Source organism: Hemitrygon akajei, chromosome 10 (assembly GCF_048418815.1).
Source record: "Hemitrygon akajei chromosome 10, sHemAka1.3, whole genome shotgun sequence".
Lineage (NCBI taxonomy): Eukaryota > Metazoa > Chordata > Chondrichthyes > Myliobatiformes > Dasyatidae > Hemitrygon > Hemitrygon akajei.
This window is the reverse complement of record NC_133133.1, coordinates 166,821,785-166,840,233: the sequence shown is the minus strand read 5'-3', so window position 1 is coordinate 166,840,233 and position 18,449 is coordinate 166,821,785. Positions and strand designations below refer to the sequence as shown.

Sequence of the window (18,449 nt, the reverse complement as noted above, 5' to 3'; positions counted from 1 at the left end):
CAGACTGCATACATAGTATTTTACTCTTTATTTTATGCTGTGGGGCAGCACAGTAGCAGAATGCTTTACAGTACCGGCAACTCTGGGTTCAATTCCCATCACTGCCTATGAGGAGTTTGTACGTTCTCTACGTGACCACGTGGGTTTCCTCTACAGTGCAGAGACATACCAGTTGGTAGATTATTCGTTCATTGTACATGGTCCTAATGATTAGACAATAGACAATAGACAATAGACAGTAGGTGCAGGAGTAGGCCATTTGACCCTTCTAGCCAGCACCGCCATTCACTGTGATCATGGCTGATCATACACAATCAGTACCCCGTTCCTGCCCTCTCCCCATATCCCTTGACCCCGCTATCTATAAGAGCTCTATCTAACTCTCTCTTGAATGCATCCAGAGACTTGGCCTCCACTGCCTTCTGTGGCAGAGCATTCTACATATCCACCACTCTCTGGGTGAAAAAGTTTTTCCGCATCTCTGTTCTAAATGGCCTACCACTTATTCTTAAACTGTGGCCTCTAGTTCTGGACTCACCCATCAGCGGGAACATGCTTTCTGCCTCCAGTGTGTCCAATCCCTTAATAATCTTATATGTCTCAATCAGATCCCCTCTCATCCTTCTAAATTCCAGTGTATACAAGCCCAGTCGCTCCAATCTTTCAACATATGACAGTCCCATCATTCCGGGAATTAACCTTGTGAACCTACGCTGCACTCCCTCAATAGCAAGACTGTCCTTTCTCAAATTTGGAGACCAAAACTGCACACAATACTCCAGGTGGGGTCTCACCAGGGCCCTGTACGGCTGCAGAAGGACCTCTTTAGTCCCATACTCAATTCCTCTTGTTATAAAGGCCAGCATGCCATTAGCTTTCTTCACTGCCTGCTGTACCTGCATGCTTGCTTTCATTGACTGATGTATTAGGCTGGGATTAATTTGAGGGATTGCTGGGTGGCACTGCTTGTAGGGCTGGAAGGGCCTATTCCACTCCAAATCTCAATTTAAAAATTAATTGATTAATTAATTCCCACATAGCACTACTGAGATTCCTACCTATGTATAGAGGATATGTGTAAGAAATTAATATGTATAAGGCAGCCAATATTACAGTGTTAATAAAAGGTTCTGACATAATTAAGCAAAAGTAGAGAACACATCATCAACAACGTCCATAGGACCGAACAGGTGATGATCTCATAGCCTTTACTGGAAAGGGAATGATGTTAGCAAAATCAGAAACTGGTGAAGTGTTTAATGTCCTTTCCCAAGGTTGCAACAAATGGCTGGGGTAAATGTAGAAACCCATGCAATACAATTTGAGAGAGGTGCAACTCTTTGCTTTAAAGCAGAGAAAGTGTGATGTTTGCAAACAACGGGCAAAAGGACAAAGTTTAGTGGAAAGTGAGAAGAGCAATGTTAACGAAGTAATACGCATATGCCCAAAGACAATTTGCAGGAATATCATCATACAATATTTCTTGCAAAGCTACATTTGGATATAGTAGTGCAGATTCTGATGTCCATGCTGTTTGCATAGAACTTAGAACAGTACAGCACAAGTCAGGCCCTTCAGCCCCCAATGTTGTGTTGGACCAGTTAAAAAGTAAATCAACCACCCCCCCAAAAAAATCCCTCCAACCTACACAATGTATATATCCCTCTATCTTCCTCATATTTATGTGCCTATCTACATGTCTCTTAAAAGCCTTTAAAGTATTTGTCCCGACCACCATACAAGGCAGTGCGTTCCAGTCATCTACCGCTCTGAGTAAAAAACCTATCCCTCACGTCCCCTTTGAACTAGCCCCTCTCACCTTCAATGCATGCCCTCAGGTATTAGACATTTCTTCCCTGGGAAAAAGATACTCCCTGTTTGCTCTATCTAGGCCCCTCATAATCTAATAAACTTTTATCAGATCTCTCCTCAGCCTCCGGCACTCCACAGAAAACTATCCAAGTTTATCCAGCCTCTCATGATAGCACATGCCCTCTAAACCAGACAGCATCCTGGTAAACCTCTTCTGCACCCTCTCCAAAGCCTCAAAGTCCTGCCTATAATGGGGTGAATAGAAATGTATGCAATACACCAAATGTGGTCTCAGTAGAATTTTATAACTTTGCAACTCAGCCTCTTGGCTTTTGAACTCAATGCCTTGACTAATAAAAGCTTGCATTCCATAAGCCTTCTTAACCACATTATCAAACTGTATGGCTACTTTCATGGAGTTGAACTTGTTTCCAAGATCGCTTTGCTCATCAACACTGTTAAGAGTCTTGTCCTCCCAGCATTTGTCCTACAATGGTGCAACGCTTCACATTTATCTGGGTTAAACTCCATCTGCCATTTCTAGGCCCATATCTGCAACTGATCTATATCACACTGTATTCTTTGCCAGTCTTCTACACTGTCCATAACTCCACCAATCTTGGGTATCATCTGCAAACATCTCCCCCATCTACATTTTCATCTGGGTCATTTTTATACATCACAACCATCAGCAGAGATCCCAGCACTGTGGAACACCATGAATTACAAACCTCCAGCTTGATTAAGTCCCTTCGACCACTATTCTCTGTCTTCTATGTGCAAGCCAGTTCTGAATCCAAGTGGCCGATTCGCCATGGACCCATGCATTCTAATCTTCTGGACTAGCCTCCCATGAAGGACTTTGTCAAATACCTTACTAAAATCCATGTAGACAACAGTCACTGTTCTACTTTCAATAATCTCTTGTCGAACAACTCCATTGAGTTGTTATGACATAACCTGCCGCGCACCAAACCATGCTGGCTCTCCCTAAATTGGCCATGTGTTTCCAAATGCTCATATATCCTATCCTAAGGATATTCTCCAGCAATTTTCCTACAACTGACCTGAGACTCACAAATCTATAGTTCCCAGGATTTTCCCTTGTTCCCTTCTTAAATAGAGGTAAAACGTTAGCCATTTGCCAGTCCTCCAGGACCTCGCCTGTGCCTAAATAGGACATGAAGGTACTAGTCAAGGCCCCAGCAATCTCTTCTCTTGCCTCCATTAATAACCTGGGGTAAATCCCATCAGGCCCTAGGGAATTATCCATCTTAATACTCATTAGGAGACCTAATACTTCCTCCTCCTTGACCTCTAAATGCCTTCAAATATTTATGCACTCAGCACTGATTTCCTGGTCCTCCATGTTTGTACATATTCCCTGTAACCTCGTGAACTTTGTCTGGTTGCTTAGATATCCTCCTTCGTGGGTAGGTCAGTGTTAGAATCCTGGGGGAAATACAATAGGGTTAATGATGGAGTAGTGTATATGGGCATTAAAGTTTGACATGGACATGAGCCACATGGTATTTATCTGGTATGACAAACAAATGTTAATTGAAATGATAATTATTAAACATCTAAAAGAAAGAGCAATTGGTAGGGAGCTGGAGAGTTTGGACACGGAATTCATGAATGATCTCACTGACAAACTTCTATAAGTGTGTAGTGGAGATTACATCACTGATTGGTATGGGAATACCATGCCTTTGAATGGAATATCCCACAAAACGTAGTGGATTCTGCCCAGTGCATCACAGATAAAGCCCTCCCAACCATTGAGCACATCTACATGAAACACTGTCAGTGGAAAGCAGCGTCCATCATCAGAGATCCCCACCACCCAGGACATGCTCCTTTCTCGCTGCTGCCATCAGGTAGAAGGCACGAGAGCCTCAGGACTCACTCCGCCAGGTTGAAGAACAGTTACTATCCTTCAACTGTCAGGCTTTTGAATAAAAGGGGATAACTACACTCACTGCATCACTGAAATATTCCTGCAACCAATGACCTCACTTTAAGGACTCTTTATCTCATTATCTGATGTTCTCATTATTTATTGCTATTTATTTATATATTCATTTGCAGAGTGTGTTGCCTTCTGCACTCTAGTTGATCTTTCATTGATCCTGTTATAGTTGCTATTCTATAGATTTGCTGAGTATGCCTAGAAGAAAACAAATCTCAGGGTTGTATATGGTGACATATATATGTATATATATATAGTTTGATAATAAAACTTACTTTGAACTTTGACTGGGGCTATAAATATCTTGCATCATGATAAAATACAGGTATCAATTGCTATTGTAGCTGCAACAGTCAGACTTGATGAAAGGTAAACACCACCAGCAGTGAAGTGATTAAAATTGAAGTTGTCAGACCAGAGATATTCTAAAGAATTGAACATAAGTTTGAAGGCTATCATGATATAGGAGAAGAGGAGACCATGACAGGATTGGAAATGAAAGAACCAAATTTTAAATAGTGATGGCTTTTTACCCCCCAAGCAAAATATTGAAGGTATTGAAAATCCTAAATAAAATCAGAAAATACTGGAAGTAATGTATCTTTATAGCTTTGTTACTCAAATCAGTTTTTAAGAGTTTACTTTTGTCCACCACCACATGATTGGAATTAATACCTTACACTCCTGGGGTGGTTAATAACCCTGAGTAACATGTAGAACTTTTCAGTTTTCTGCTGAAGATCGTACCGTTTCCCTAGGTTGAAATTACTTGACAAAGGGAACATTGGCATCAGTGTCTTAAAAGGGAGTGTATTCAAGTTGGCTGACCTTGCCAAAATCCTCTTTGCATCCATCAATTGAGAGTGTGACATTGAAACTGTACAGTAGTGGTGACTTTTCCCGCCTCAGTGAAATATGTGGACCAGAGGATGCTAGTTGCAGGCCCAGCTCTAGTAACAAATTAAACTTCTCTGAAACAAAACAAGCAAAATGCTGGATGGATTTTCCAGTCTCTGCAGAATCCCTTGTGCTTATTAGACTTCTTTGAAGTTTTACTGGAAAGTTACTTGAACTCACTGGAATTTAGAAGATTGAGGGGGGATCTTATTGAAATGTATAAAATTCTAAAGGGATTGGACAGGCCTGATGCAGGAAGATTGTTTCCGATGTTGGGGAAGTCCAGAACGAGGGGTCACAGTTTAACGGGAAGCCTTTTAGGACCGAGATGAGGAAAAACTTCTTCACACAGAGAGTGGTGAATCTGTGAAATTCTCTGCCACAGGAAACAGTTGAGGCCAGTTCATTGGCTATATTTAAGAAGAAGTTAGATATGGCCCTTGTGGCTAAAGGGATCAGGGGTATGAAGAGAAAGCAGGTACAGGGTTCTGAGTTGGATGATCAGCCATGGTCATACTGAATGGTGGTGCAGGCTCAAAGGGCCGAATGGCCTACCCCTGCACCTATTTTCTATGTTTCTATGTTACAACTGAAATGGTGGATGCAGGTTTAATTTCAAAATTTACATGAAATTTGAATAACTACGTGAAGGTAAGGGCATGGAGGGCTATGTTCCAGGTGCAAGTCAATGGCATTTGATTAGACAGTTTGCCATGGACTAGATGGGCCGAAGGGCTTGTTTTAGTGCTGCGGGGCATTTGTTCTAAAGTGCAACTGTACCTATAGATCTTGCTAAATGGGTCATCTTGGGCAGGCTTAAATGTCTCGATGGACCCTGATTAATTTACATTTTCTGTCAACTTCTCTCCTTAAATGTTGACTTTAGTGAGATTTCCATTGGAGAATTTCCACTGCTCCTAATCTCTAAGATAACAGTTCTCAGTGTGTTAGCAGCAGTCAATTTAAAATTTGCAAATTTAGAATAAATTTTTGTTGAGATTAGTAAAATAGCTGAACTTTGATGTCCGAGGAAATGATTCCGACCTTGTATTTTACTCAACGTTTGCTGGATTAAGGTGGAAGTTACTACAATCCAACCTTAACCATGTGGCCAAATCGGAGCTAACCAGTCAACAGAATGGTTTAATCCAGATGCAGGAGTAATTCGATGCAACTGGGAGAATCTCTACTGAAAGCCATTTGAAACAATCATTGGTTGGGATACTCGTAGTCAATTTCAAGGCATTCCCCTTTAAATGAACGGAGAATGTTGATGGCTGTCGTCACTCTGGGGGGGGTTGGAGTTCAGTGAAGGTGTGGTTCTCTGTTAGAAACACTCGACCCTCTCATCGGATGAGAGCTGTTTCTCCAGCTCCGTAGCACCGTGAATCAGATCATCCAGCAGTGCCTCGACACGCTCGCCATCTATTAAACGATTTTATTTCTGGAAAGGTAAGACGAGACGTCTATTTTGAAGCCTCCGATTAAAAATCGCTTTCTGCTTTAGAAGGATCGTAGTTATAATTTGAAATGCTTAATAAGTAGGTTGCATTCTGATTTCATGAGAGTGGAGTAAATTAATCGAGTTTGTGTATTTGAATTTTTGAAGAAAATATTCAGTTGTCATCGCACGAAGAGCCCGTTAGGTTGTTACGGCATTCCTTTCAATGCGTTGCAGGATTTCGATTTATTGGGTACAGGGGAATAAACGATGTTTTTCTCGGGGGTGGGGGGGGGGGGGGAGGGAGAGAGAAACACAGCCCAGCGGAATAATCGCATGTGTACTCGATGGCTTGGTAAAACGGGCGAGATGTCGAGAGATTAGGTACCTTGGAGATGATTGTGTATGTTTGGAGTTGTATGCAAATTTATAGTGACGGCTCTATCTCCTCAGCCCTCTTAGTACTCAAACGCACAACAAATATTCACAATGCTGTCGCACACACACAACACAACACAACACACACACACACACACACACAGACACAGACATGAATATGTACACATACACGAAAATATCGACGTACGGAGACAAACGCCGTGCGCCCACAAACGCAAAAATGTATCAACCCAAACACAAATACACCTGCAGATCCGAATACATCGACGTGCATGCTGCAACACACCCTGGTGTCCTATCCCAACCATGTAAATAAACGCATAGAATTAAATTCACAGCCACACATAACAATATCAGATATACATATGAACAAAATGGACATACAAAATTACACAAAATAGATCTACATTGACAAACGACAGGGATAAATCACATATTGACATACAAAGAAACACATGCAAACGTGGGCGGGTATAAACACAGGATCAGAGAGAGAGAGAGAATTATTTGCTCGGCAGTGTAATCACGTTATCTGTTCATATATTCTGCGATGTATTTGTTCTGCACGGGGTGTATTTGACGTTACCACCCAAGGTTATTCCAGTCCCTCCCACGATCAGCGCGACCCCCACCCACCCCTTGCTCCCCTCAGACTGTCCGGACCACACTTGTCCAATGTGGCCGGCGATTTCTTCCGGCTCTCTGGGGAATATCACCCTGTTAGTGTCCCTTTGGTTTGTCGCGGACAGTCTCCGGGAGCCCATGACGCGGTCACCAGCCGCGATTATCCGTCTGTGCGGGATTTAAATCCCCTGTCGAGGCTGAAGGTCTCAGACGGATTTTCGGTGCGTGTGGAAGAAATCCGTGCGCGCATCGGCAGCCTCGTTAAGTGGTGGTGGACCGGACTGCGGAGAGCAACGCGTACCCCTCTCCACAATTCAATAAAAAAGAGATGGTTTATGCTTGAATGTGTCGGGCAGGTGCCAGGCGAATCTTTGCAGCGTGTCGCGGCGTTGTGCAGCGGATCTCGTTCCTGTTCCACGGGGCAGCCTGATGCCGGAGAAAAGGACCTTTCCGCGCACTGCGGTAACAGGCTCTCCCTCTTCACCGTCAGAACTATTGATTCGGTGCAGGCAGGCAGGCGTCGGAGTGCGTCCGTTCCATCGCTCTCCGGAACTGCAGCAGATGCTGGAGGAGACGTTGCGTCTGAAAACAATAACTTTCCTGACGGTGTATGGACGTTAACCCTTGGCCGGGTAAGCGACGGGTAAATTTGCCGCAGCTAAACAATAGAATATTTGCGAGGTTTGATTCGGCTCTCAAATACTCCTCCGGTCCAGTGACTCAGCAATAATCAGACTCGTGAGGCAGAATCCCAGTTTATCCTTGCGGGAATATGGAGATTAAACCATTTGGCTAATTGGGGAAGCAAGGTCTGAAGGTCAGATGGTCATTATTAACCTTTTTTCCCGATTCGAAATCACCAAACTATGCAAGCTGCTCAGTTTGTCCTAATAACTGGCGCCGTCAAGATAACTGAATCCATTGAATGCATTAGTTGCTTGCCGAATCTTTAGTGACTAAACATTTAAAATATTACCATTATAGAAGTTTTTTTTAATGTTATTTAAGTGATCTGTAAGTAAATACTATGATTCATCAATGATGCGTGTTGTAAATTATACAACTAATTCTGTGTGCGGTGCGGAAACTGATGTTTGTCCCATTACGGAGTGAACAGAAGCAAACATCATTTAGGAAATAAGATTTATCTAAAAATTAAAGTCATTTGTATAGCTCCAATGCTGTTGCAATTTTTGATCCTGGAATCAGGGGAACTGTTACGAAATAAATTCACTATTTTTCAACATTGAAATCTTATATTTTGCTTGGAGCAATGAGGGTATTGTTTCTCAGAAGAAGTTCCAACTGGATTGACATACAGTTTATATAGAGTCTGAGGCAAAGAAATGGGTCACTTTCATACAATCCCAGTGCAGAATAATGTCAGTCAGATCTCCCTCTCACCAACTGAGGAGCCAAGCAACTAGTCCATTGTTCTCTGTTTCAGTACGTGAGACTTACTTTTTTGGAAGATCATGTGAGATCATACCAATTTGTTGCATTAAAATGTGGTCATGAGTTTTTGCTGAATATTTTACCATTTTAAATCCGAGTCATTTGATAACCAACCTTCCGTCAATAGAAACTATTTCAATTCTTGATAGAAGCATTATCCCAAACATTTTCCCCTAACATTCCATGTAATCTCTGCTTTATTTCTCTGCAGAGGGCTGTCTTACCATAATAAGAGAGTTCCCCTATATCCTTGTCAAAGCTTTGATATCATTCCCATGGTGTGAAGGTTTGAACTCAGCACAGTATTTCTACTGAAGTCTTACTAATGGTTTGCCATTATGATACATTCCATGACTACTTAGAAAGTCAAAGATCCATAATATTTTTACTCTAACAGCCTAATCTCATGGCCTGCCTCTATCTGAGGATGTGAATCCAGGAGTGGCTCTCTATCTGGACCATATTTACAAGTACACCATTTGGAAGTGGGTTTGCATCTGACAGGGGATATCCAAAGAAATTGGATGGGTTTGCAGAGATCACCAGACTTCAGTTGTTCCGGGCTAAAGTTATCCCTTATTGGAAGACCTGTTCTACTTCAATCTACTCTATTGCATGCCATAAAATTATGTCAAAATAGTTGGAATCATAAGTGAAAATACTTTAATGTGAGAGTTAGTACAGGGGTTCCCAACCCTTTTTATGCCATGGAACCTTACCATTAACTGAGGGGTCCATGGACCCCAGGTTTGGAACCCCTGTGGGGATACCTGCTCTTCACAGACTTTTTTAAAAATGCATTTACTTTTCTCAAGGCTCTTACAAAGTAACATAAAGCAGCTGAGTTCCTCCAACAGCTCATTTATAAGTCCAGATTCCAACATGGGTAGGCATTTGTGTCTCCAGATAACAAAGCAGTATCAGTCTAAATTCTTTTAGAACGTTGCATGCTCCAGAATACTGCTGCAAAATTAAAAAACATCTTCCAATTTTTTCAGTCTAAAGTATGTGTCTTCTGTTAATTGACTCCCCATCCAACAGAAATGGATTTCATGTAATTTGTGAGTTGTTTTGTTTATGTCTCCCCTCTTGCTGTGAAAGGGAACACCCCTTTTTCCCATTATTGGGGAGGGAGGGAGGGAGGGAGAGAGAGAGAGAGAGAGACTGTGTTGTCTCAAATTGTCGGGTGAACCATTCGTTTTTGTCGTACTGTGAATTATGGTCTTTATTGGGGGCTTTGCTGCTGCTTGCTCGGTGGGTGGAGGGTGCTGATGCTTTTTTGTGGAATTGGGTGGGGTGGGGGAGAGTTGAAGCTTTGCTGCTGCTTGAGCATGGGAGGGGGAGTAGGGGTCTTTGGGGTTCTAACATTTTAACTGTCACTCGTTCTTTGGGGCACTCTTCCGTTTTCATGGATCTCTGCAAAGAAAAATAATTTCAGGATGTATATTGCATATATTTCTCCTTTAAATGGAGCTATTAAACTATAAACCTCATTAAAACTCCTCCAAAGCTTGAATCTCTATCAAATCATCTTGATCATCTCCTATGAATTCATTCTCAGCCTGTGGGAGAGATATTTGCCTTTTGTTGATGGCACTAAATATATATACTGTACCATTTACATCACCTCTTTACATTGAGCTACAGTAATATCAGCAGATCTGAATGTGGAGACTTGAGTGCAACCAACGGCTAGTAACCACCCACGTTTAATAACAGAGGCAAAGATAATTTTAACTGTTTCCAGTGTTCTGAACCTGAAAGAAATGAGAGTGATAATCATCATGTCAATGCATGTTTTACATGTTTGGTAGTGTGGTTGAAATGGATTGGTGGTAATTCTTGATTAAAATAAGTAATTTCAGTTGTACGTGCTTCTGTGAGGTCTCAATATCTTCCCACAATCTCTCTCCAAAAGCACTCTTAAATTAAATAATTTTCTGCTACAAACCTCCTGTCCTAAGGAGAGGAGAGGAGCAATTTTCCACCGAGTAAAACACAGGAACAAAGGGACACCATTAGAATTTATTTATTTTGAGATAAAATGCAGAATTGGCCCTTCGGGCCCTTTGTGCTGGATTGGAGGCAACCCCTGATTTTAACCCTAGCTTAATCACGCGACAATTTACAATGACTAACTAACCTACCAACTGCTACACCTTTGGAGTGTGGGAGGACACTGGGGCACCTGGTAGAAACCCGTGAATTCTACAGGGCGCACACACAAACCGTTTACAGAAGACACTGGGGCAGAACTCTGAACTCTGTGACGCCCTCAGCTCTAATAGTGTCATCTTAACTGCTACGCTACTGTGGCACCCCAAGGTTGGGTACATTGATCACAAAACACCATTTTATTAGCCAGTGGAGTTCCCTGTCTCAATTCCACAATCTCTGCCACATATGGATTTAGGGAATAATCCCTGAGGGGAACACCATACTCAGTTCAAGTGATCTCACTACTATTCCCGTACCACATATTCATTATTCTACTACTTCTCAAAGGGGCACCTATTTCACTCTCTAACCATGTCAAGTTGATCTACATTTAGGCTTGTTTTTTTGGGGGGGGGGTGGAGAAAGCAGCATATTGGAATGAACTGTTTCAATTCAACAACACTGAAAAAAATTAGCACATTTTAAATCTTAATATTGACTAACATTAACCCTGGCTGAAAATAAATGTCAATATCAAGCGCGAGTTCAAGTGAAGATATCACCGTGAAATTTACATGAACCCCGGTAGTTATCTATAATTTTGAATAGGCAAGTTATGTTTCAGTAAAACTAAGTTCATAACAGTGGTTCCACAGATAATGAGAGGTCATCTGACTGAATGCAAATCCTTCCATCCCTGTATGTTGTGAAAGCTTTAACTAATTTTGCTGGACTTAATATATCAACCCCAGCAAGCTAACAAGGCAAATAAACAGAGATTATACTTTGGACGATATTAGGTAGGTACAGATAAAATGGGAAACCTTTTTACATTTAGTCAGAAGCCTAAGACAAAATTATGAACTGGCTGCCAGTAAAATGGAAAAAATTGTCATTAGCAAAATTATTTTTATGCTTCAATAAAAATATCACCATGTTAGAAAATTTACATTTATTTCAAAACTGTTTGTATTTCCTTGGGGAAAGTGTATCTTAAACACCGCGGAGATTGCTTAGAATAGTGGTCACCAACCTTTTTAAGCCCGGGATCCCCTACCTCAGCTGTAATGAAAGGCGAGATCAATCACAGATCGATTGGTTACACGTATGCGCACTGGAGCAGAAAAGACCGGAAATAAAACCCCCACAACCCGTAAGTAGAAATAATGCATAAACACTAGGGGTACCCACTGTTCTTTGCACCACAGACCTGTTTAATATTGACAATATTCTTGCAGACCGGCCGACGGGGGAGAGCAGGTGTTAAACACGACAGGAATACAGTGATACTCAAAGCAGGTTCCTTATGTCCAGTCTATTCCGCAATTTAGTTGTCGCGACTCTCGGCACTTAGCTTCTGTCCCGCGCTGCTCACGTTTTTATCGCTTAAAAAACTCAGTGGGTTCGTCTTTAAGTGCGGCCTGAACTCCAGCCTCTGCCTGCCCGCTGCCCTGGCCAGGTGTGGCTGGTCGTGGGTGGGGTGAGAGGACAAGGCCAGGGCGGAGGTCCCCATACCGCGGCCATGGCAGTTGCAGTCTGGGGAGAGTGACCAACTGAGCGAGGAGAGCGACAGGGTGCGCACCCGTCCCCCTTGTAGGATCTATCGGCTGACAGAAGTTTGTTTCAGCAGATCGCAGCGAAGTAGCTGCTCTGATACTTTCGGAACCCTGAGCCCAAATTAGGTCGTCTGTGAATATTTTAGCACCGGGTTCCCCAAGAACATTTGGTGTGCTAAACAGGTGTAGAGGTGACACCCATCTGTCCGTGCTCCATGCCAGTAGCAACGGCATTTCCCGCCGGCCACGCTCCAGGCCAGTAGCATCGGCAGTTCTCACCGGCCGCGCGAGGCGAACACTGGCACGAGGGTATCACTGCGTTGAGGCGACTGATGACCTCGCGTGGGTTCAAATTCAACAGTGGGCTGACAGGGAATGAGGAAAGGTGCAGCTGACTCGTATTGTTTCCTTGTGGCCTGGTGGTTGGGGACCACTGAAGTACACTGTGTAGTGCGGGGGAGCTACAGGCATGCTCACTGGGCAGAAAGAACGGAACTAAAACCCCGCTACCCGGAAACAATCTCTCAACAGTATCTGTATTTATTTTTCTTTTTTTCGGGATCTACTGGGAAGGTCTCAAAGATCGACCAGTTGATTGCGATCGACAGATTGGTGACCACTAGCTTAGACCAAAGCTTACTAATTTTGCAATAAAGGATGTTAGTAACTTAACAATGGATCACAGAACGTATAATATAGAGCAGTGCAGCGCAGGGACAGGCCCTTCAGCCCATTGTACTGTACTAAATGAATAAAATGAGTAATCAAATGCACAGCTAACCTTATCCATTCTTCCAACACAATGTCCATATTCTATTTGTGCACGTTATTTGTGAAGATCTCTATCATACTTACCTCCACCACGACAGAACATTCCAGGCACCCACCAATCTCTGTGTAAAAAATAAATAAATAATAATTTGCCCTACGCATCTACTTTGACCTCCCCCCCCCCCTCCCCCCCATCTTAAAGGCCTACCCTTTGGAATTGGACATTTCAACTACGGATAAAAGTATACTGGCAGTCTACTCTATCCCTGAATCTCAAAGTGTTATAAACCTCTCCTCACCCTCTGCAGTTCTGGTGAAAGCAACCTAAGTATATCCATGCATTTAATAGAATCCTTGTTATTTTGTCCCTTTGAAAAAGTCTTTGACATAGTGGAATTATCCCACCTTTCAGATGCTAAGTGAAACAAGTCTTGTATGGACCTTGTAAAAGGAATTTATTTATAAATATTGTAGTTCACTGAGTTAGCAAGTTCTATTTTGTTTTGTAACTTTGAGGTAATTTGCCCAGAATTTGCTACGCCAGCAGTGTTACACAATACAGCTTTTATTTTCTTTAGCTGTTATAATTGTAAGCTTTCTGACTGCAACAACTAGCTCTGATGCTTATCGCAGTTCCTAAACAGAAATTATTGAGAAATTATCATAATTTTAAACCCATACCACAGCTGTGCTATCTTACTGTGCAAGCAAACAAATACAATGTCCTGTGTTTAGATAGTTCCAAAATATCTGTTTCATTTGTTTTCCTGAAGTTGCCTTGATCAGATGATTTTTTTTTCAGGTAAATACAGTTGGTATTCATGAGAAAAACAGAACCCTCATTTTATCAATATAAAATTTTTTAAATGTTCCTTATAATCAGAATTTGATCACTTACATGCTAAATTGAATGCAAATTTCTGTGACCCATGTCATCCTAGATATTCCTAGATATTTACATCTATCAGGAATATCTGTTCAGGGACAGCTTCTTCCCCTCTGCCATCAGATTTCTGAATGGACACTGAACCCATGAACACTACCGTGCACGAGGAGATCTGCAGATGCTGGAAATTCAAACAACACACACAAAACGCCGGTGGAACACAGCAGGCCAGGCAGCATCTATAGGGAGAAGCACTGTCGACGTTTCGGGCCGAGACCCTTCGTCAGGATTCACTATCTTACTGCTTTTTTGCACTACTTATATATTTTTAAAAAGTTAAATTAAATCTATACTTACTGTAATACAGTTTTTATTATTATTCTGTATTGCAATGTACTGCTACGCAAAAGCAACACATTTCATGACATATTAAACCTGATTCTGATTCTATGATAAATGCAGCTGGTCACTAATTGGTGATATATTTATTTTATGGAGATTATCTTCTTATATCAATAAACTTAGATCACTCAGAATGAGTAATGGGACCGAATGTGCATTTTCCATTTTTTGCCTGCATTTCTCCAGTCTGCTATTTGGAATGGAGCTTTCAGTAGGCCTTCTGGGACTCATGATTTTTGCCAAATTATAAGCTATCCTTGTAGTCATGTTTTTTCCATTGCCATAAGTTATATTCCTCTGCCCTTATCCCTTAGCTCAACTTAAGTTTTCCTTCTTGAATACCTGGAAAAAAAATGGTGGGGAAGAAATGTTCACTGATCTTACTTTGCAGCTAATTTCATGAATACTAATAACAATAATAAGAAGAAGAATTAATTATTATATATAAAATGATAAAGCTCGGAAATGTTAGTACAATTACAGCCTCAAACTTTGCTGTTCTGATGAGCAAAATTAAATGTTCTCTCCCAACAGATTTGAAGCATAGAATATTCCATCAGATTCACTGCAGATTCACCAGAGACCTCCAGTAATTTGTTTGTTGGGCTCCTCCCTTACCTGCCTGACCTCGAGTTACTCGTGGCTGAAAGTTTTGCTGGACATTTGTAGAGTGTTACAGAATTTGCAGTCCGGTTTTTCCAATGCCTAAAAATAGCAAAGTTGCAAAGAGAGAGCTGGATGAAGATGTCACAGAGTCTGTCAAAGATCTTCTTTCAAATGAGGATATGAATGATAACCAGTTTAAAAAGAGTGCGTTATATGTAGATGATTCGCCTGCTGACAAAGATGTGGACATTGAAGAAGGATTTGATGCCGATGATGAACGGCCTGCCTGGAGTAATAAACTTCAGTACATTCTGGCGCAAGTCGGATTCTCTGTTGGTTTAGGCAATGTATGGAGGTTTCCATACTTATGTCAGAAAAATGGTGGAGGTAAGGACACACTGTGGTCATGATCACCATCTGTTTATAGCTAATAAACCGTAATGATAGTAAAATTCTGAAAGGAGGCAAGGTTAGATTTAAGACACCAAGATACATCCGGGGATGTGCTGAGACACATTATCAGTGATTTAACCTTGAATCATCAGGTATTTTGGGTCTTTCAATATCAGACATTGTCGCCCAGGCAACCCAGCCAGGGCTGATCAGTCTCTGGATTGTGTCCCAGCAGCACTGGCCCCTGGGTCACACTTCTGGATCCATAGCCGTCTGGAGGCTCGCTCAGCAGTCTCTGTGACAGTCCTGATGGCTCTTTTCTTTGTAGCCCCCATTATGCCAAGGAGAGAGAGTGATCTGCACAGCAAGCAGTCAGCAAAACCTCTACACCCCACCTCAATAGGCTCACCTCGTGCCCTCCACCTCTGTCTCTGGCACTGCTCTATCAACTCCTGGTATTTGACTTCCTTACACTCAAACGCCTCCTCACTCCAGTCCTCCTAAGGAACTATCAGTTCTACCATTACCACGGTTTCTGACAGAATGACCATATCAGGCCTCAGGGGCGAAGAGGTCACGGTACATTAATTTCTTGCCAAATTTGACTTTCAGTTGCCAGTCAGATACCATGGTGAGCAACCCTGACTGGGCTGAAAAATAAGTTTCAAAACTTTACAATTACCAGCAACACTTAGTTTTACATTTAGAATGGTTGTTTTCTTTCCATATAATCAGCTGGTTTCTTAATGATTTGGAGAATCACTATCAGCCTATCATGTTCATAATTATTATTGGACAATTTAATAGAATCAATTTATGAATTGTCTGGTTTTTGTGTTTTATGTTAATTCCTAATGCTAAGAAGTTCATCATGGACCTCACATCCAATAGACAGGCATACACTTCATTGTGATTTGATTTCTCTGTGTTGCACCCTGAGACTTAATTGCACATTCAGGAATTGTTACGCACATAATTAAGGGGATTCATGTCACATCGAATAGCAGCGCATTAAATTCAATTATTTTTAATGAGGAAAATGTGGAATAAAGTATTTGGTCCTAACTGACTAAATCTCAGTCAATTTGAACAGAATATCTGAAATTTAATGAATTGGCATCGATATATTTCATAAATAAACTGTCATTCTTTGGAAGTTGTAAAAAAAAATCAGCTAAATCTGACCTGCAATCTAAATGCCAACAGTAGGTTTTCAAATCTACATTGTCTTTTCTGCAGGTGCCTACCTCGTGCCATATTTGATTTTGCTCCTTGTTATTGGCATCCCTCTCTTTTTCCTGGAACTTGCGGTGGGTCAGAGAATCAGGCGAGGCAGTATCGGTGTGTGGAACTACATCAGCCCACGACTGGGTGGAATAGGATTTTCCAGCTGCATTGTATGTTGAATCTTTCAAAAACTGCTATTTCTTTTCTGTGCAATTTCTTGAAGCATGTGTTAACAATGCCTGGGGAAATCTTTCTAGCCCCCCATTTATGTAAATAGAAAGAAATTCTTTCTTCAAGATCCAATCATGTGAGCATTTGCAAATGAAAGAAGCAATTCACACCACGATGTTTTAAACCATTCTAGCATATTGTTGAAGTTCTTGGAAGTACGTGGAAGTCAAAACACAGCTTCATTCTTTCATGGCTTCTCCCCTCTGAGCTTGTTAGATGAAACAATAATGTTCATAGTTGCTCACAATTACAGATAATTCTAAACAGTAATTGAACCCACTTTGTGTGTTTATTAGCTTTGCAAGCTCTAGTCTGGCAATCAGATCATTGTACAAAGTGGTAGAAGCAATTTCTTAGGGTTCTTCAGGGTCAGGTCACTGGAAATGCTGGTTTGCAATCTTTGGCCTTCCAACATCAATTATTCGAATGGTAAAAGCAAATTGCTGTAAAGAGGTAGCAGCCAGAAATAATACTGTCTGAAGAAGCAACATTTTTGAGTCTTGGTCTTCCAGAAATGAAATGTAAAATACAATGAAAATATGAATACACTGATGAAACTGGCCAAAAGCAAAACCATGGTTTATGGTTTAAGTCTAAAGCTTCTTCAGCATTATTTCTACCAACATTGACCACCATCAACAGTACATGTAGGCAATTTGGCTAAGTACCATAATTCCATACAAATTAGTATTGTTTTGCTAGTTGACTATTTGAATACAGGAAAAACCTTGACGCAATATAGAAATCTAGAAATCAAAAAGATTGTTCTGTGAAACAAAGCTTACTGGGAGTAAGCACTGCACCAGGCATTTCAATCATAGTTTCAACCATATAGATATCAACAGGCCAGAGGGTGTTTAATAGCAGCTAGTAAGAGGCAATAACAAGTAAACAGTGTGGTGATACGTCTCTGCCAAAGGAGGAGTAAGGCACTCCTTCCTCCTACTTGACTGCAGGTCACCCCTGGACAAGGTGTAGCACCTGCTTAGCTCCCCCCCCTCCCCCAATTGGAGTCATGTGAAGCCATTGGTGCAGATGGTGGATGGTCATATGAGCAGATGGTGCATATCACAAGTCCTGGTTATGCGACCACTGACGCCAGGCAGCCAATCTCTGAAGAGTATTGGTAATGGCTGGGGTCACCCGTGTTGCCAAGATACTGCCCAGAAGAAGGCAGTGGCAAACCACTTCTTCTTGGCATGGCACATAATAATGATGAAGAACAAATAAGCAAAAACAATTACACTTCCTCTTCAATTCTTCCCAGAACCTTAAGACACTACCTAATGTATTTAATTTCAGTCTTTAATCCTCTAGGGATGGGGGCAGTCCTTTACTTCCCACATTTTTAGTTAAGGGAGAACACAGGAGAATGGGGTTGAGGGTTAATAAATCAGCCATAGAATGGTGCAGCAGACTCAGTGAGCCAAATGGCCTAATTCTGCTCCTATGTCTAATGGTGTCTTCAGTTTACCAGGATTGTTACACAACAGGATCAGAAACTAATCCAAATTTGGCATAGTCTGTGATGTATTCTATGGGCAAGCTGTTAATGGCAATTTAAGGCACTTCTGTCACTGCACTGAATAAACCATGACTGGCTGGCTATTTGTAGTCTAC

The 18,449-nt window shown here is 41.6% G+C and overlaps 1 protein-coding gene across 2 annotated transcripts in view; it reads left to right on the top strand.

Moving 5' to 3' along the window:
• Positions 1–5,944: 5,944 nt before the first annotated feature.
• slc6a15 (solute carrier family 6 member 15) overlaps positions 5,945–18,449 on the top strand; it is a 53,467-nt gene continuing 40,962 nt past the window's right edge. Inside the window, exons 1-3 of one of the 2 annotated variants that reach the window (XM_073059632.1) lie at positions 5,945–6,133; positions 14,907–15,365; positions 16,611–16,768. In XM_073059632.1, the coding sequence (XP_072915733.1) occupies positions 15,074–15,365; positions 16,611–16,768 (450 nt within the window). In that variant the 5' untranslated portion in view covers positions 5,945–6,133; positions 14,907–15,073. Of the gene's footprint in view, positions 6,134–7,274; positions 7,778–14,906; positions 15,366–16,610; positions 16,769–18,449 lie in introns of those variants that run through there. The other variant, XM_073059633.1, reaches the window with a different exon arrangement.